The sequence below is a fragment of the Neophocaena asiaeorientalis genome, unplaced genomic scaffold (genome assembly GCF_003031525.2).
Source record: "Neophocaena asiaeorientalis asiaeorientalis breed wild unplaced genomic scaffold, Neophocaena_asiaeorientalis_V1.1 scaffold406, whole genome shotgun sequence".
Lineage (NCBI taxonomy): Eukaryota > Metazoa > Chordata > Mammalia > Artiodactyla > Phocoenidae > Neophocaena > Neophocaena asiaeorientalis.
The window spans coordinates 772,500-788,494 of NW_020173381.1; the positions used below are offsets into that span (position 1 = coordinate 772,500).

General features: G+C 37.2%; 1 protein-coding gene across 3 annotated transcripts in view; it reads left to right on the top strand.

Moving 5' to 3' along the window:
- SYTL4 (synaptotagmin like 4) overlaps positions 1-15,995 on the top strand; it is a 67,693-nt gene that overhangs the window by 26,262 nt on the left and 25,436 nt on the right. For 2 of the 3 annotated variants that reach the window (XM_024746533.1, XM_024746535.1), the window contains exons 2-5: positions 1,326-1,508; positions 1,757-1,972; positions 2,114-2,223; positions 2,454-2,556. In XM_024746533.1, coding sequence (XP_024602301.1) covers positions 1,399-1,508; positions 1,757-1,972; positions 2,114-2,223; positions 2,454-2,556 — 539 coding nt within the window. In that variant the 5' untranslated portion in view covers positions 1,326-1,398. Of the gene's footprint in view, positions 1-1,109; positions 1,193-1,325; positions 1,509-1,756; positions 1,973-2,113; positions 2,224-2,453; positions 2,557-15,995 lie in introns of those variants that run through there. The other variant, XM_024746534.1, reaches the window with a different exon arrangement.

Sequence of the window (15,995 nt, forward strand, 5' to 3'; positions counted from 1 at the left end):
CTCAGGAACATATTTTCATACAGATCTACCACATTTTTAAAATGAATACATAGTATGCCATCATATGGAAGTATTGCTTTGTTTAATGATTTCTCTGTTAAAGAACTTCTTTTTGCTCTTACAAATAATATTGCAGTAACTTTTTTGTACGTATACCTTGCATACACATTTATGTGAATATTTCTATTGGGTAGGTTCTTAGATGTGGTATTGCTTGCCTAAGGAGTATGCATATTTTACAGTGTGTTACTAACTGTACTTCAATTTGTCTTTTGAATCAGTCTTCCATACTATAGCTGGAGCGATCTTTGTAAAACAAATTTGAGTATGTCATTTCCCAATATCAAAAACAAAGCAACAACAAAGATGCTCAATGGATTTCTATTGTCTGTGTCATCAGTTTTAAAATTCTTAATTTTTAAGAGTATTCGTGAGCTACATAATCTGGTTCCAACCTGTATTTCCTAGCATTCTCCCCAACGAACAAACATATACTCTGTTCTATAAGGTAAAATCCACCTGCTTTGTAAAACCTTCCACATGTATAGTTCTCTCTCTTCCCTCTCTAGGCAAGATAGAACTAGTTACTCCCTTCTGTAAGTTCCCATAACAATTTATTATCCCTTTAATAGCACTTAGTACACTGTGCTATGTATCTGTCTCCCCCTACTACTCTGTGACCTTCTTAAAGACAAGAACTGTGCCTTACTCATCTTTGTATCCCCAGCATGTTGCCCAATACCTGTGATTGAGTTCTTAACAAATGTGCGTGAAATAGGTGAAGATATTCTTGGGTAGTGTTAGCAATAAGGACTTTGGGAGATAGAGTAGGTGACAGCAGTTTTGAAGTGTAGCAGAAAGCTGACTGCATCCTGGGAACATGAATGCTGGTCAGGAAAGGGGAAATGGGTTTCAACTGGCAGAGGTCCCTGTGTGGTTTTCTCCACTACAGAGACCAGCTGTCTGATTATTTGGCTTAATAGACTTGTTACTTGAGAACATTAAAAAAATTGAAAATTGGATGATTGAGGGTACACTTTGGTGGAGGGGGAATTTGACTCAGCTGTTCTGTGCTCTTTCCAGACTTATGTTGAAAGATCCAACCCTTTGGCAGAGTCATGAATAAGTGTTTCTTCTTGAAAAATCAAAGCCTCTTCATTTTCAGGATAGGATTCACCTGGGAGTAGGAATGGTAAATTGGTCACATACTTCTATGTTATCTCTAGCCTGGCTCAAGGGGGAGGTAGCCCACCGAAAGGCTCTAGGGCTGTGGGCCTCTTCTGGAGTAAATTACCTGTGCGAAATTAGTTCTTATCTTATTTCAGGCAACTCTGGGGTAGCTCTCCTGGACTGGTAGCTTTGAAGAAAGAAGAGTAGAAGGAAAAACTAGAATAAGTCATGTCGGAGATACTTGACCTCTCTTTTCTGTCTGAGGTGGAAAGGGATTTGATCCTCAGTGTTCTACAACGAGATGAGGAGCTCCGAAAAGCAGATGAGAAAAGGATTAGGTAAGAGTCCCAGAAAAATCATGGGCTCCCAGGCCTTTAACCAATGATACCTGGACTTTTCCTTATACTTCTCATCTGACTTTCAGAGGAACTTGTGTATGAGGTTTACAACTCCTCTGTGGGTCAGGTTGGGTTCTGAGGTTGCTTCCACAGAACCAAATAGTCTTACTGTCTCTACCCCTCAACCCCTCTCCATCCAGCCTATGCAGATTTCAAATCACTTGTGTTTCTCTTTTGGGTCTTGGCAGACGACTGAAGAATGAGTTACTGGAGATAAAAAGGAAAGGGGCCAAAAGGGGCAGCCAACACTATAGTGATCGGACCTGTGCCCGGTGCCAGGAGAGCATGGGCCGTTTGACTCCCAAGACCAACACTTGTCGGGGTTGTAATCACCTGGTGTGTCGGGACTGCCGTATCCAGGAAAGCAATGGTATTTGGAGATGCAAGGTGTGCGCCAAGGAAATGTGAGTGTTAACTTATGGCTGAGTAGAGAGAAGAAATGGGGCCCCAGTTGTGGTTAGAATTTTTCCCCTCATCCTTTGTTGGTTGAATGTCAAGGGCATTTTTTTAAAATCCATATGTCATTTTCTTTTATTCTTTTGCAGAGAGCTGAAGAAAGCAACTGGAGACTGGTTTTATGACCAGAAAGTGAATCGCTTTGCTTACCGCACCGGCAGTGAGATAATCAGGATGTCCCTGCGCCACAAACCTGCAGGTACCGGACCTGTCGGGAAATGGTTCCTTGAGGTGCTTGACCCTCTGCTGTGGGTGATAGACCCTCTGCTGTGGAATCTTAGTGTATTCTTATTGGTGGTGTCTTCACTCCATGAGCTCAGCCTGTTTGTAGGGAACATGAAGATAGTGTTGATCCTTTCTGCAAGCATGCTGTATTTCCCTTGCCCCCCTCATCACCACCCCTCTGCCATGCTTTTGTTTGTCTTGAAGTGAATAAAAGAGATACAGTGGGACAGTCCCTCCTTCATCAGTCACAGATGGGCAATATCTGGCCAGGAAGAAAGATCATTCAGGAGCAACAGAAGGAACCCAGGTAAGAACCAGCAATCATTTAAAGAACTGCTACACATTCCTTTAATTCTTTTATTTTTTTTACTTCTATTTGTAAAATAATAGATGCTCATTGTAGGCAACTTTGGAAAGTACAGAAAAGAATAAAGAAGGAAGAAAAAAAAACTTCCTAATCCTGCAACCCACATATAAACATTAACATTTTGGTATATTTACTTTGTGCTTTATAAGAACAATTTGAAGACAAATACAGATAACACATACTCATTATTAAACATTTAACCAGTATAGGAAACAATAAAGAAATCAACAAATCACCCAAATTCTTACTACCCCAGTATTCATATTATGTGAAAATTATTTCAGATATCTTTTGTGCATATATGTAGATAGAGGGATGGGTGGATAGATAGACTGAAAAGCCTTTATAATATTGGGTCATAATATATTAAATTAAAAGCTTTGTTTAATTTTACTTGAACTTGACAGAATAAAACACTGAAATAAAATACAGGAATTGCTAATCTTCAGACAAATGTTTCTTTACCATAAAAGATATTAGTCATTAATATCCATTTAAGCTTAAGAAAAAATATGAAAACCATTGAGCAGTTAGTCATTTTTTTGTAGCGTCTTTTTGGTAACAGCCTTATCAAGCTATAATTCATACACCATATAATTCACCTATTAATAGTGTACAATGCAATGGTTTTTAGTATATACACAGAACGGTGCAACCATCACCTCAATTGATTTTAGAACTTTTTGTCACATTAAAAAGAAACCCTATACCCTTTAGCTATCAGTGACTCCCCAACCTCCATATCTTTCCCATCCCTAAACAGTCACTGATCTACTTTTAATTTCTATATATTTGCCTATTTTGGACATTTTATTTAAATAGAATCATACAATATGTGGTCCTTTGTGACTGTCTTGTCTCACTTAACATAATGTTTTCAGGGTTCATCCATGTTGAAGCATGTATCAGTACTTCATTTCTTTTTATTGCCAAATAATATTCCATTATATGTATATACCCCCATTTGTTTATCCATTCATCTGTTGATGGACATTTGGATTGTTTCCACTTTTTAGACTAATGCTATTATGAACATTTGTATTGAGTTTTTGTGTGGACATATGTTTTCATTTCTCTTAGAAAGATACCTAGGTGTGGGGTTGCTGGGTCAAATGATCATTTAGTCATTTTGTAAATCTACCTTTTTCAATATTAAACATTATCAGTGGACTCTACTATGAAGAAGGAGGAGGAGATTAGCTTGCTTACACTTCCTCCTAACACTTTCCCCTACTCCCACTTTTTATTAATCAAGTTATTTTTACTTTGTCAGGGCTTACAACATTTACATTCTGTTATGCAATTATAAACCATCTGCTTGTTTTATCTGTTTGTTTAGTTTTAGTTCATATTTAAAAGGATCTTATGCTTACAACCAGGCTTTGGCCCGTGGTTCATCTATATTTCTGAATCCTTTACTTTGACTTCTTTTTATTTTTATTTATTTATTTATTTTTGCCATACACGGGCCTCTCACTGTTGTGGCCTCTCCCGTTGCGGAGCACAGGCTCCGGATGCGCAGGCTCAGCAGCCATGGCTCACGGGCCTAGCCACTCCGCGGCATGTGGGATCTTCCTGGACCGGGGCATGAACCCGTGTCCCCTGCATCGGCAGGTGGACTCTCAACCACTGCGCCACCAGGGAAGCCCTGACTTATTTCTTGATTGTCAGGATTTTATCACTGAGAAGTTCCTTCAAGAATAGCTTGTGGGTGCTATATTCATTTCACTCTTTCATGTTAAGAATGTCTGCCTAGTCCCTTTATGAATTTGAATGATATCTTGGCTGGATATTATATTCTTGGGTTACACTTTCTTTCCCTTAGAATATTGTAGACATTACTCCATTGTCTTCTGCCACTGAATGTAACTGAAGGAGTCTTAGGCCAGCTAGCCTTTTCTTTTTCTCCCTTGTAGGTAACACACTGTGTGTGTGTGTGTGTGTGTGTGTGTGTGTGTGTGGTGTGTGTGCGTGCACACATACATGCACGCACACTTGTGTCTGAATATGCCTGAAAATTTCCTTTTATTTTTCTTGAAGTTTAGTAACTTAACAAGGATAGATCTCAATGGTGATCATCCTGTTTCATTTTTCCCTAATACACAGTGTACCCTTGATGAATTCTTTCTTCATTGATGGAAAATTTTTCTGCATTGTATCCTGTGAACTCTTTCTATTTCACTAGTTAAGCTCTCCACTTCAGGGACATTGGATTTCTTCATCTTCCATTTCTGTCCTTTTACTGTCAAATGCAAAAGAAAAATAGAAAGGTGAAAGCAATTAATCATAATAGCCCATCCCTTTCTTCTGTGCTATTACTTTGATTTTCAGCCATTTTCTTTTTTCCATTTCCTCCCTTCTTCCCTCCCCCCTTTCTTTTTGCTGTATCTAATTTACTGATTTGAATGAATGATCTTGTTTACATTTTAATTTATTCTTTGCTCTCAGTTTTCCTTTTTCTCTAATTTTGTTGTTTCATCATCTTGTATTGAGCTCTTGTGCCTTATCAAATCTATATTCTTATTAAGTTCCTGTGTAAGTCTAAAGCATTCACAAAACTACTTATTTTCCTATGATTATATTCTTCTCCACAATTCGTTCTTTGTTCATCATGCAAGTTCTTTCTATTTCTCCACACCCCATGTCATATTTATGTATCTTCTAGACCACTTCTTTTCATTCTACTCATGTTTAACATGGGAGGTTCTGTCTGTATTTTTTGTTTGCTCTGATATAGTGTGTGAATTCTTCTTGACAGGCTTTTCATCTCAACTTGACACAATTTATCTCTTCTCCACACTCAATTATACTTTAGTTTAAGGATAGAAGTTACTTTCTACAAAATACCTGTACTCCAAAAACTATAAGACGCTGATGAAAGAAATTAAAGACCACACAAACATACTATGTTCTTCAATTGGAAGAATCAATATTGTTAAAATAACCATACTACCCAAGGCAATCTACAGATTCAATGCAGTCCCTATCAAATTACCAACGGTATTTTTCATAGAACTGGAACAAGAAATTTTAAAATTTGTATGGAAACACAAAAGACCCTGAGTAGCCAAAACAATCTTGAGAAAGATGAATGGAGCTGGAGGAATCAAGTGCCCTGACTTCAGACTATACTACACAGCTACAGTAATCAAAATAGTATGATACCAGCACACAAACAGACACATAGATCAGTGGAACAGGATAGAAAGCCCAGAAATAAACCCACACGCTTATGGTCAATTAATCTATGACAAAAGAGTCAAGAATATACAATGGAGAAAAGACAGTCTCTTCAGTCAGTGGTGTGGGGAAAACTGGACAGTTACATGTAAAAGAGTGAAATTAGAACATTCTCTAACACCATATACAAAAATAAACTCAAAATGGATTAAAGACCTAACCATAAGACCAGATACTATAAAACTCCTAGAGGAAGACATAGGCAGGACACTCTTTGATGTAAATTGCAGCAGTATTTTTTTGGACCTGTCTCCTAGAGTAATGGAAACAAAAGCAAAAATAAACAGATGGGACCTACTTAAACTTGAAAGCTTTTGCACAGCAAAGGAAATCATAAACAAAATGAAAAGACAACCTACAAAATGGGAGAAAATATTTGCAAATGATGTGACTGACAAGGGATTAATTTCCGAACTAAACAAACAGCTCATACAACTCAATATCAAAAAACCAAACAACCCAAACAAAAAATAGGCAGAAGACTTTTAATAGACATTTCTCCAAAGAAGACATGCAGATGGCCAACAGGCACATGAAAAGATGCTCAGCATTGCTAATTACTAGAAAAAAACAAATCAAAATGATAATACGGTACCACCTCACACTGGTCAGAATGGCCATCATCAAAAAGTCTACAAATGATAAATGCTGGAGAGGGTGTGGACCAAAGAGAACCCTCCTACGCTGTTGGTGGGAACGTAAATTGGTGCAGCCACTATGCAAAATAGTATGGAGGTTCCTTAAAAAACTAAAAATGGAGTTGCCATATGATCCAACAATCCCACTCCTGGGCATATATATAGAAAAGACAAAAACTCTAATTCGAAAAGATACATGCACCCCGAGGTTCATAGCAGCACTATAGTCAAGACATGGAAGCAATTTAAGTGTCCATCAACAGATGAATGGACAAAGAAGATGTGGTACATATATACAATGGAATACTACTCAGCCATAAAAAGAAAGAGAATGCCATTTGGAGCAACATGGATGGACTTAAAGATTATCATACTAAGTGAAGTAAGTCAGACAGAGAAAGACAAATACCATATGATATCACTTATATGTGGAATCTAGAATATGATACAAATAAACTTATTTACAAAACAGAAATAGACTTACAGACATAGAAAACAGATTTATGGTTACCAAAGGGGAAAGGAGTAGGGAGGGATAAACTGGGAATTTGGGATTAGCAGATATACACTACTATATATAAAACAGATAAACAACAAGGACCTACTGTATAGCACAGGGAACTATATTCAATATCTTGTAATAACCCATAATGGAAAAAAATCTGAAAAAGAATATATATATATATATGCATATAACTGTGAATCACTTTGCTATACACCTGAAACATTGTAAATCAACTATACTTCAATAAAAAGTAAATAAAATAAAATACAATACTTGGGAAAAAAAGAAATTGCTTTCTATATACTTCTTTTCTGTAACCCGAGGGGAGGGGCAAAAGACAACTTGAGGATCCTGGGTTTCAGTCTCCTGAAAGTCTCTTAAATGTCTGGGCTCACTCAGTCCAGCTCTGGATGCATCCTCTAGTTCATACCAGTGACCCTGAAAGATGATGTCCCCCAGCAGGCTTGTCTGCCTCTGTTGGGGTCTCCCAGTGATACCTGGGGCTGCAAATCTTGAGGATTTTTGTTTTCCTTGTCTTACCCCAGGACTGCCTGCTCACTTAATCTGTACATCTCCACATTGGAAGTTTTGCTGAGCTAGATCTTTCTTCTGTTTTCTTAGCCATGACTTTTTCAACTTTATGACTTGAGGCTTTATTCCTTTCCTCATTTGGCTGCTGCTGGTGAATTTTTGACTTTTTATTTGTGTTTTTTTCCCCTAACTTTCTCTTGGCCAAAGAGAAATGACTTTATCATGTTTTATATGATTGATGAAAAGCAATATAGAAATATATCAAATGAGTCCCCAGTAACCTCACTTCCTCTGCCCCAGACAGTTCTTGTTACCAGTCATTAATAATTTTGATATATGGACTACCAGACTGCCTAAATGTACAAATATGGGTTGGATTTTTCAAGTTTTAATTTCTTTTTACAAAAGGATCGTACTGTATACATGTTAAGTGAAAAAATGAGACAATTTAAAAAACTCAAGAGGGCTTCCCTGGTGGCGCAGTGGTTGAGAGTCCGCCTGCCGATGCAGGGGACATGAAAAGATGCTCAACATCATTAGTCATTAGGGAAATGCAAATTAAAATCATACGATGCTACTGTGTACCCACTAGAATGGCTAAAATTATAAAGACTGACTATAACAGTTTTTGTTAATTTAAATTTTTATTGAAGTATAGTCAATTTACAGTCTTGTGCTAATTTCTGCTGTACAGCAAAGTGACTCAGTTATGTACATATATACATTCTTTTCAAATATTTTTTCCGTTATGAATTATCCCAGGAGATTGGATATAGTTCCCTGTGCTATACAGTAGGACCTTGTTGTTATCCATTCTAAAAGTAATAGTTTGCATCTATTAACCCCAAACTCCCTGTCCATCCCTCTCCCTCCTCCTATCCTCCTTGGCAACCACAAGTCTGTTCTCTATGTCTGTGAGTCTATTTCTGTTTTGTAGCTAGGTTCATTTGTACCATAGTTTAGATTGCACATATAAGTGGTATCGTATGGTATTTGGCTTTCTCTTTCTGACTTCACTTAGTAAGATAATCTCTAGTTGCATCTATGTTGCTGCAAATGGCATTATTTCATTCTTTTTTGTGGCTGAGTAGTATTCCATTGTATGTGTGTACCATATCTTCTTTATCCATTCATCTGTCGATGGACATTTAGGTTGTTTCTATGTCTTGGTTATTGTGAATAGTGCTGCTTTGAACACAGGGTTGCATGTATCTTTTTGAATTATAGTTTTGTCCGGGTATATGCCCAGGAGTGGGATTGCTAGATCGTATGGTAACTCTACTTGTAGTTTTCTGAGGAACATCCATACTGTTTTGCATAGTGGCTGCACCAGTTTACATTCCCACCAACAGTGTAGGAGGATTCCCTTTTCTCCACACCCTCTCCATCATTTGTTACTTGTAGACTTTTTGATGATGGCCAGTATGAGGTGGTACCTCATTATAGTTTTGATTTGCATTTCTCTAATCAGTGATGTTGAGCATCTTTTCATGTGCCTGTTGGTCATCTGCATGTCTTCTTTGGAGAAATGTCTGTTAAAGTCTTCTGCCCATTTTTCAATTGGGTGGTTTGTTTTTTTGTTGTTGAGTTGTATGAGCTGTTTGTATATTTTGGAGATTAAGCCCTTGCTGGTTGCATCATTTGCAAATATTTTCTCCCATTCTGTAGGTTGTCTTTTCGTTTTGTTTATAGTTTCATTTGCTGTGCAAAAGCTTGTAAGTTTGATTAGGTCCCATTTGTTTATTTTTGTTTTTATGTCTATTGCCTTGGGAGACTGACCTAAGAAAATATTACTACAGTTTATGTCTGAGAATGTTTTGCTTAGGTTCTCTTCTAGTTTTATGGTGTCATGTCTTATATTTAAGTCTTTAAACCATTTTGAGTTTATTTTTGTGCATGGTGTGAAGGTGTGTTCTAATGTCATTGATTTATATGCAGCTGTCCAACTTTCCCAGCACGACTTGCTAAAGAGACTGTCTTTTTACTATTTTAGATTCTTGCTTCTTTTGTCAAAGACTGACTGTAGGTGTGTAGGTTTATTTCTTGGCTGTCTATTCTGTTCCATTGATCCATATGTCTCTTTTTGTACCAATACCACACTGTTTTGATTACTGTAGCTTTGTAGTATTTTATGAAGTCTGTGAGAGTTATGTCACCTGCAGACAGGTGTTTTTTTTCCCTCAGAATTACTTTGGCAGTTCTGGGCCTTTTATGGTTCCATGTAAATTTTTGGATTATTTGTTCTAGTTCTGTGAAAAATGTCATAGGTAATTTGATAAGGATTGCATTAAATCTGTAGATTGCTTTGGGTAGTATTGCCATTTCAAGAATATTAAATCTTCCAATCCAAGAGCATGGGGTATCTTTCTATTTCTTTGAATCCTCTTTAATTTCCTTTATTAATGTTTTATAGTTCTCAGCATATAAGTCTTTCATTTCCTTGGTCAGGTTTATTCGTAGGTATTTTATTTTGGTGCAATTCTAGAAGGTATTTTTTTTTACATTCTCTTTCTGATATTTCATTGTCATTGTAAAGATGCAATTGATTCTGGGTGTCAATCTTGTATCCTGCTACTTTGCTGAACTCATTTATTAGATCTAATAGTTTTTGTGTGGAGTCCTTAGGGTTTTCTATGTATAGTATCATGTCATCTGCATATAGTGTCAATTTTTCCTCTTCCCTTCCAATATGGATACCTTTTATCTCTTTTTCTTGTCTGTGGCTAGGACTTCCAATACTATGTTGAATAGAGGAGGTGAGAGCGGGCATACTTGTCTTGTTCCAGAGTTGAGCACGAAGGCTTTCAGCTTCTCACCATTGACTATTACAATGGCTGTGGGATTGTCATAAATGGCTTTCATTATGTTGAGATATGTTCCCTCTATACCCATTTTGGTAAGAGTTTTTATCATCAATGGATGTTGAATTTTGGCTTTTTCTGCATCTACTGAGAGGATCATGTGGTTTTTGACTTTTCTTTTGTTTATGCGGTGTATTAAATTGATTGTTTTGCGTATGTTGAACCATCCTTGTGAACTTGGGATGAATCCCACTGGTCGTGGTGTATGATATTTTTTAATGTATAGTTGGATTCGGTGTGCTAATATTTTGTTGAGAAGTTTTGCATCTATACTCATCAAAGGTATTGGCCTATAATTTTCTTTTTTTCATGGTATCTTTGTCTGGTTTTGGTATCAGAGTGATGGTGGCTTCACAGAATGTCTTTGGGAGTGATCCCTCCTCTTCAGTCTTTTGGAAGAGTTTGAGAAGAATCAGTATAAGTTCTTCTTTGTGTGTTTGCTAGAATTCGCTTGTGAAGCCATCTGGCTCCAGACTTTTGTTTGTAGGGAGGTTTTTTTTAAACATCTTTATTGGAGTATAATTGCTTTACAATGGCGTGTTTGTTTCTGCTTTATAACAAAGTGAATCAGCTATACATATACATATATCCCGATATCTCCTCCCTCTTGCGTCTCCCTCCCACTCTCCCTATCCCACCCCTCTAGGTGGTCACAAAGCACCGAGCTGACCTCCCTGTGCTATGCAGCTGCTTCCCACTAGTTATTGGTTTTACATTTGGTACTGTATATATGTCCATGCCACCCTATTACTTTGTCCCAGCTTACCCTTCCCACTCCCCGTGTCCTCAAGTCCATTCTCTACATCTGTGTCTTTATTCCTGTCCTGCCCCTAGGATCTTCAGAAGCATTTTTTTTTTAGATCCCCTATATATGTGTTAGCATACGATATTTGTTTTTCTCTTTCTGACTTACTTCACTCTGTATGACAGACTCTAGGTCCATCCACCTCACTACAAATAAGTCAACTTCATTTCTTTTTATGGCTGAGTAATATTCCATTGTATATATGTGCCACATCTTCTTTATCCATTCATCTGTCGATGGACACTTATGTTGCTTCCATGTCCTGGCTATTGTAAATAGAATTGCAATGAACATTGTGATACATGACTCTTTTTGAATTATGGTTTTCTTGGGGTATATGTCAAGTAGTGGGATTGCTGGGTCATATGGTACTTCTATTTTTAGTTTTTTAAGGAACCTCCACACTGTTCTCCATAGTGGCTGTATCAATTTACATTCCTACCAGCAGTGCAAGAGAGTTCCCTTTTCTCCACACTCTCTCCAGGATTTATTGTTTATAGATTGTTTGATGATGGCCATTGTGACTGGTGTGAGGTGATACCTCATTGTAGTTTTGATTTGCATTTCTCTAATGATTAGTGATGTTGAGCATCCTTTCATGTGGTATGTTGGCAATCTGTATATCTTCTTTGGAGAAATGTCTATTTAGGTCTTCTGCCCATTTTTGGGTTGGGTTGTTTGTTTTTTTGATATTGAGTTGCATGAGCTACTTGTAAGTTTTGGAGATTAATCCTTTGTCAGTTGCTTCATTTGCAAATATTTTCTCCCATTCTGAGGGTTGCCTTTTCATCTTGTTTATGGTCTCCTTTACTGTGCAAAAGCTTTTAAGTTTCATTAGGTCCCATTTGTTTGTTTTTCTCTAGGAAGTGGGTCAAAAAGGATCTTGCTGTGATTTATGTCATAGAGTGTTCTGCCTGTGTTTTCCTCTAAGAGTTTCATAGTGTCTGGCCTTACATTAAGGCCTTTAATTGATTTTTTTTTTTTTGTGGTACGTGGGCCTCTCACTGTTGTGGCCTCTCCCATTACGGAGCACAGGCTCCGGACGCACAGGCACAGTGGCCATGGCTCATGGGCCCAGCCGCTCCACAGCATGTGGGATCTTCCCGGACCTGGGCACGAACCTATGTCACCTGCATCGGCAGGCAGACTCTCAACCATTGTACCACTAGGGAAGCCCGGTCTTTAATTGATTTTGAGTTTATTTTTATGTATGGTGTTAGGGAGTGTTCTAATTTCATTCTTTTACTTGTAGCTGTCCAGTTTTCCCAGCATCACTTATTGAAGAGGCTGTCTTTTCTCCATTGTATATTCCTGCCTCCTTTATCAAAGATAAGGTGAGACCATATGTGCGTGGGTTTATCTCTGGCCTTTCTGTCCTGTTCCATTGATCTATATTTCGGTCTTTGTGCCAGTACCATACTGTCTTGATTACTGTAGCTTTGTAGTATAGTCTGAAGTCAGGGACCCTGATTCCTCCAGCTCCATTTTTCTTTCTCAAGATTGCTTTGGCTATTCGCGGTCTTTTGTGTTTCTATACAAATTGTGAAAACTCTTGTTCTAGTTCTATGAAAAATGCCATTGGTAGTTTTATAGGGATTTCATTGAATCTTTAGATTAGTTTGGGTAGTATACTCATTTTCACAATGTTGATTCTTCCAGTCCAAGAACATGGTATATCACCCCATCTGTTTGTGTCATCTTTAATTTCTTTCATCAGTGTCTTATAATTTTCTGCATACAGGTCTTTCGTATCCTTAGGTAGGTTTATTCCTAGATATTTTATTCTTTTTGTTGCAGTGGTAAATGGGAGTGTTTCCTTAATTTCTCTATCAGATTATTTATCATTAGTGTATAGGAATGCAAGAGATTTATGTGCATTAATTTTGTATCCTGCTACTTTACCAAATTCATTGATTAGCTCTAGTAGTTTTCTGGTAGCATCTTCAGGATTCCATGTATACTATCATATCATCTGCAAACAGTGACAGCTTTACTTCTTCTTTTCTGATTTGGACTCCTTTTCATTCTTTTTCTTCTCTGATTCCTGTGGCTAAAACTTCCAAAACTATGTTGAATAATAGTGGTGAGAGTGGACAACCTTGTCTTGTTCCTGATCTTAGAGGAAATGGTTTCAGTTTTTCACCACTGAGAATGATGTTGGCTGTGGGTTTGTCATATGTAGCCTTTATGAAGTTCAGGTAAGTTCCCTCTTTGCCTAGTTTCTGGAGGGTTTTTATCATAAGTGGGTGTTGAATTTTGTTGAAAGCTTTTCCTGCATCTATTGAGATGATCATATGGCTTTTCTCCTTCAGTTTGTTAATGTGGTTTATCACATAGATTGATTTGTGTATATTGAAGAATCCTTGCATTCTTGGAATAAACCCCACTTGATCATGGTGTATGATCCTTTTAATGTGCTGTTGGATTCTGTTTGCTAGTATTTTGTTGAGGATTTTTGCATCTATGTTCATCAGTGATATTGGCCTGTAGTTTACTTTCTTTGTGACATCCTTGTCTGGCTTTGGTATCAGGGTGATGGTGGCCTCGTAGAATGAGTTTGAGAGTGTTCCTCCCTTTGCTATATTTTGGAAGAGCTTGAGGAGGATAGGTGTTAGCTCTTCTCTAAACGTTTGATAGAATTCGCCTGTGAAGCCGTCTAGTCCTGGGCTTTTGTTTATTGGAAGATTTTTAATCACTGTTTCAATTTCAGTGCCTGTGATTGTTCTGTTTATATTTTCCATTTCTTCCTGGTTCAGTCTCAGCAGGTTGTGCTTTTCTAAGAATGTGTCCATTTCTTCCAGGTTGTTCATTTTATTGGCATATAGTTGCTTGTCGTAATCTCTCATGATCCTTTGTATTTATGCAGTGTCAGTTGTTATTTCTCCTTTTTCATTTCTAATTCTATTTATTTGAGTCTTCTCCCATTTTTTATTGAAGAGCCTGGCTAATGGCCGAACTTCGGGTTTTTTTGTTCTTCTCTCTCTAATTGCTTTAGGTGTAAGGTTAGGTTGTTTATTTGAGATGTTTCTTGTTTCTTGAAGTATAATTTTATTGCTATAAACTTCTCTCTTACAACTACTTTTGCTGCATCACATAGGTTTAGGGTCGTCATGTTTTCATTGTCATTTGTTGCTAGGTATTATTTGATTTCCTCTTTGATTTCTTCAGTGATCTCTTGGTTATTTAGCAGTGTGTGGTTTAGCCTCCCTGTGTTTGTATTTTTTACAGATTTTTTTCTGTAATTTATATCTAGTCTCATAGCGTTGTGGTTGGAAAAGATTCTTGATTCAATTTCAATTTTCTTAAATTTACCAAGGCTTGATTTGTGACCCAAGATCTGATCTATCCAGGAGAATGTTCCATGAGCACTTGAGAAGGAAGTGTATTCTGTCATTTTTGGATGGAATGTCCTATAGATATCAATTAAGTCCATCTTGTTTAGTGCATCATTTAAAGCTTGTACTTTCTTACCTATTTTCATTCTGGATGATCTGTCCATTGGTGAAAGTAGGGCGTTAAAGTCCCCTACTATGATTGTGTTACTGTCGATTTCCCCTTTTATGGCTGTTAGCATTTGGCTTATGTATTGAGGTGATCCTATGTTGGGTGCATAAATATTTACAATTTTTATATCTTATCCTTGGATTTATCCCTTGATCACTATGTAGTATCTTTCTTTGTCTCTTGTAATAGTCTTTATTTTAAAGTCTATTTTGTCTAATATGAGAATTGCTATTCCAGCTTTAATTTGATTTCCATTTGCATGGAATATCTTTTTCTATCCCCTCACTGTCAGTCTGTATGAGTCCCTAGGTGTGAAGTGGGTCTTTTGTAGACAGCATGTATATGGGTCTTGTTTTTATATCCATTCAGCCAGTCTCTGTCCTTTGGTTGGAGCATTTAATCCATTTACATTTAAGGTAGTTATCGATATGTATGTTCCTATTACCATTTTCTTAATTATTTTGGGTTTGTTATTGTAGGTCTTTACCTTCTCTTGTGTTTCCTGCCTAAAGAAGTTCCTTTAGCATTTGTTGTTAAGCTGGTTTGGTGGTGCTGAATTCTCTTAGCTTTTGCTTGTCTCTAAAGGTTTTAATTTCTCCATTGAATCTGAATGAGATCCTTGCTGGGTAGAGTAATGTTGGTTGTAGGTTTTTCTCTTTCATCACTTTAAATATGTCCTGCCACTCTCTTCTGGTTTGAAGATTTTCTGGTGAAAGATTAGCTGTTAATCTTATGGGGATTCCCTTGTATGTTATTTTTTGTTTTTCCCTTGCTGCTTTTAATATTTTTTCTTTGTATTTAATTTTTGATAGTTTGATTAATGTGGCTTAGCTTGTTTCTTGGATTTTTCCTGTATGGGACTCTCTGCGCTTCCTGGACTTGATTGACTATTTCCTTTCCCGTATTAAGGACGTTTTCATCTATAATCTGTTCAGATATTTTCCCAGTCCCTTTCTTTTTCTCTTCTTCTTCTGGGACCCCTATAATTCTAATGTTGGTGCGTTTAATGTTTTCCCAGAGGTCTCTGAGACTGTCCTCAGTTCTTTTCATTCATTTTTCTTTATTCTGCTTTGCAGTAGATACTTCCACTACTTTATCTTCCAGGTCACGTATCCATTCTTCTGCCTAGTTATTCTGCTATTGATTCCTTCTAGAGAATTTTAAATTTCATTTATTGTGTTGTTCATCATTGTTTGTTTGGTTTTTAATTCTTGTAAGTCTTTGTTTGGTCTGGTGTGTTTTTTTTTTGCGGTATGTGGGTCTCTCGGTGTTGTGGCCTCTCCCGTTGCAGAGCA